At 62.0% G+C, this 2,545-nt stretch overlaps 1 protein-coding gene across 1 annotated transcript in view; it reads left to right on the forward strand.

The window, feature by feature from the left end:
- Positions 1 to 2,545, forward strand: part of FBRSL1 (fibrosin-like 1) — a gene marked incomplete at its 5' end in the record, with an annotated part of 52,665 nt that overhangs the window by 46,106 nt on the left and 4,014 nt on the right. Inside the window, 6 exons of the mRNA XM_006901003.1 lie at positions 320 to 403; positions 570 to 713; positions 1,030 to 1,098; positions 1,299 to 1,328; positions 1,715 to 1,786; positions 1,985 to 2,117. Of these exons, the coding sequence (XP_006901065.1) occupies positions 320 to 403; positions 570 to 713; positions 1,030 to 1,098; positions 1,299 to 1,328; positions 1,715 to 1,786; positions 1,985 to 2,117 (532 nt within the window). The remainder of the gene's footprint in view (positions 1 to 319; positions 404 to 569; positions 714 to 1,029; positions 1,099 to 1,298; positions 1,329 to 1,714; positions 1,787 to 1,984; positions 2,118 to 2,545) is intronic.

A 2,545-nucleotide genomic window follows, 5' to 3' on the forward strand; every position in this document is an offset into this window, starting at 1 on the left:
GGGGTCTCACCAAGGCTCTGCCCACACCCCGCAGAGGGGTGCTGGGGCCACATGAACACGGGGGACACGCTAGGGTCTATGAGCCAGACTCCAGTGACGTCAGCATGATCTGTCCTTCAGGCTGGGACAGCCTGACCAGACCCACCAGTGCTGGCCACTAGTGGGAGGGGCTTGTCCTGGACTGGGTCCAGTAGTGGCTGGTTGCGTTCCAGACCAGGACCCACACAGGATGGGGGCTGGAGGGTCGGGGTGGGCCCAGGACAGGGTGTGAGTGTGTGGGGAGGGGAAGCCTCACCCCCCCATCTCTCCTTCCTCACAGTTTGAGAAGTACGCCCCCAAGCTGGACACCCCGTTCTTCCGACATTCCAACGTGAGTGGCCCCTCACTGTGGTCTCGGCCTAGGGTGGAGGGTACCGTGGGAGATGGGCAGGGTCTGCCACAGATGGGCAACGGCCTCCTCTACCTCTGCTGCTGCTGGCCCGGGTCCCCCTGGCCAGGGCTGACTTTCTGGGGTCTGGGGCAGGTGGGAGTCTTGGGGTCACCATGCCCCTAACTGTGCATCTCTGCAGTTGTTCCCGTCCTTTCCTCCGGCCATCCCTGGGATGCCCACTCTACTGCCACACCCCGGCCCCTTTGGGTCCCTGCAGGGTGCCTTCCAGCCCAAGGTAGCGTCTGAGTGGGCAGGCCTGTGGGCACAGTTGGACGGCTTGTGGGTGAGGGCTTGGAGGTAGAGTCCAGGGGCCTCCCTGCCTTTTACCCTGGTCGGGACTTGGGCCTTTTATAGTAACTCCATCAGACAGGAGCTGGGGGGAGGGCAGGAAGAATGAATTCTAGCGTGTGGCCTAGCTTGGGGCCCCTGAGCACACAGATGTTGGAGCTGCCAAGATCCAGGCAGTATCCAGGGCCACAATGAACCCACCCCCTGCTTAAGGAACGCCTTCAGTGAGGTGTGGAGGGCATGGGGTGCTGAAGACGGGTGGGTTTCCCAGGACCACAGTGAGGTGCTTTAATGCTCCTTTCTCTCCGCAGACGGCCAGCCCCATTGAGGTGACAGGCCGGGCCAGTGCCGTCCATGCCCTCCTCCAGAAGGCCCCTGTGGTAAGTGTCAGCTCGGACCCACCTCTCCCCAGGGGCCACGTAGCTCTTGTTGGCCATGGCAGGTCTGGCCCCCTCCTAGCCTACAAGGCTCCCACGTGGAAGAGTCAGGACTGAAGGCCTGTGGAGAGCCTGTCCTCTCCCCGCCCCAGGCATCAGCCACCTTCAGGACAAGGCTCATGCCTCTTCTCTGTCCACCACAGGTGTCAGACCACTACCGGACCATGGTCAGGGTACGTGTACCTGTGCATGTGCGTACGTGCACGTGTGTGAGCATGTCTGTGAGCTTATTTCAGGTCTGGGCGTGTATTGAATATGTGTGTCTGCCCTGTGCGTGTGTGCCTATATGTACATCTGTCAGCAGTCTGTGTGTGTAAATCTGTGTTTACCTGTAAACATGTATGTGCGTCCGTGTACATCTGTGAGTATCTAAGCGACGGTGCCTGCTCATCTGTGTATCTGTGTGCATGTCTGTCTCTGTGTGTTTATCTGGGGGTGTTCCTGTGTGTGTGCACGTGTCTACGCACCGCTTGTGAGCGTATCTGCAGCCCAGCTCAGAGGAGGAAGGGGCGTGGGAGGGCTGAGGGCAGAACTGAGCGGGTCCGCGTTCCTCCAGCAGAAACCCGGGAAGTGGTGTGCCGTCCACGTGCAGATCGCTTGGCAGATCCACCACCATCAACAGAAGATCAAGGTGAGCTGTCACGTGTCCCTTAGTGGGCAGGGGGTCCTCACACTCAGCCTCGGTGCCCATGGCTCAGGGAGTGCCCAGCGTGTTGGACAAGCTGGCAAGAAGCAGCTGTCCCTGCTGGCCAAGTGAGCCAGGCCACACGAATGTGGGCACGTGAGCACGCTCTTGGTGGGGCTGCCCATGGACACCTCTGTCCCTCAGCAGATGCAGCTGGACCCCCACAAGCTGGAAATGGGCACTAAGCTGGACCTGTTCAGCCGGCCCCCGGCCCCGGGCATGTTTGCAGGACTCCACTACCCGCAGGACTTGGCACGGCCACTCTTCTCCAGCACTGGTGAGCCTGGGGTGGGGGCACTGCCCACCTGCCTGCCCCGGCCAGGATCCGGCCCTCACCTGCTACAGTGCACGAGGCTCAGGCTTGGCGTCGTCACCATGCAGCGACTCGGGCGATGCAGTCAGCTCACACAGCCCCTCCGTCAGCCTTTCCCTGGGAGGCAGAGGGTGGGGACTCCAAGGATGTCCGCCAACCTGACGTGACCCAAACAGCTCCTCACATGCCTCCTCCCTGTCCTCCACACGTCCTCACACCTGCCCTCCACACGCCCTCACACCTGCCCCCTACAGACTCCTACCTGCCCACCACACGCCCTCACACCTGCCCCCCACATGCCCTCACACCTGCCCTCCACACGCCCTCACACCTGCCCCCTACAGACCCCTACCTGCCCTCCACACGCCCTCACACCTGCCCCCCACATGCCC

This window comes from Elephantulus edwardii, unplaced genomic scaffold (assembly GCF_000299155.1).
Source record: "Elephantulus edwardii isolate Elephantulus edwardi_28Jun2011 unplaced genomic scaffold, EleEdw1.0 scaffold00304, whole genome shotgun sequence".
Taxonomy (NCBI): Eukaryota; Metazoa; Chordata; class Mammalia; order Macroscelidea; family Macroscelididae; genus Elephantulus; species Elephantulus edwardii.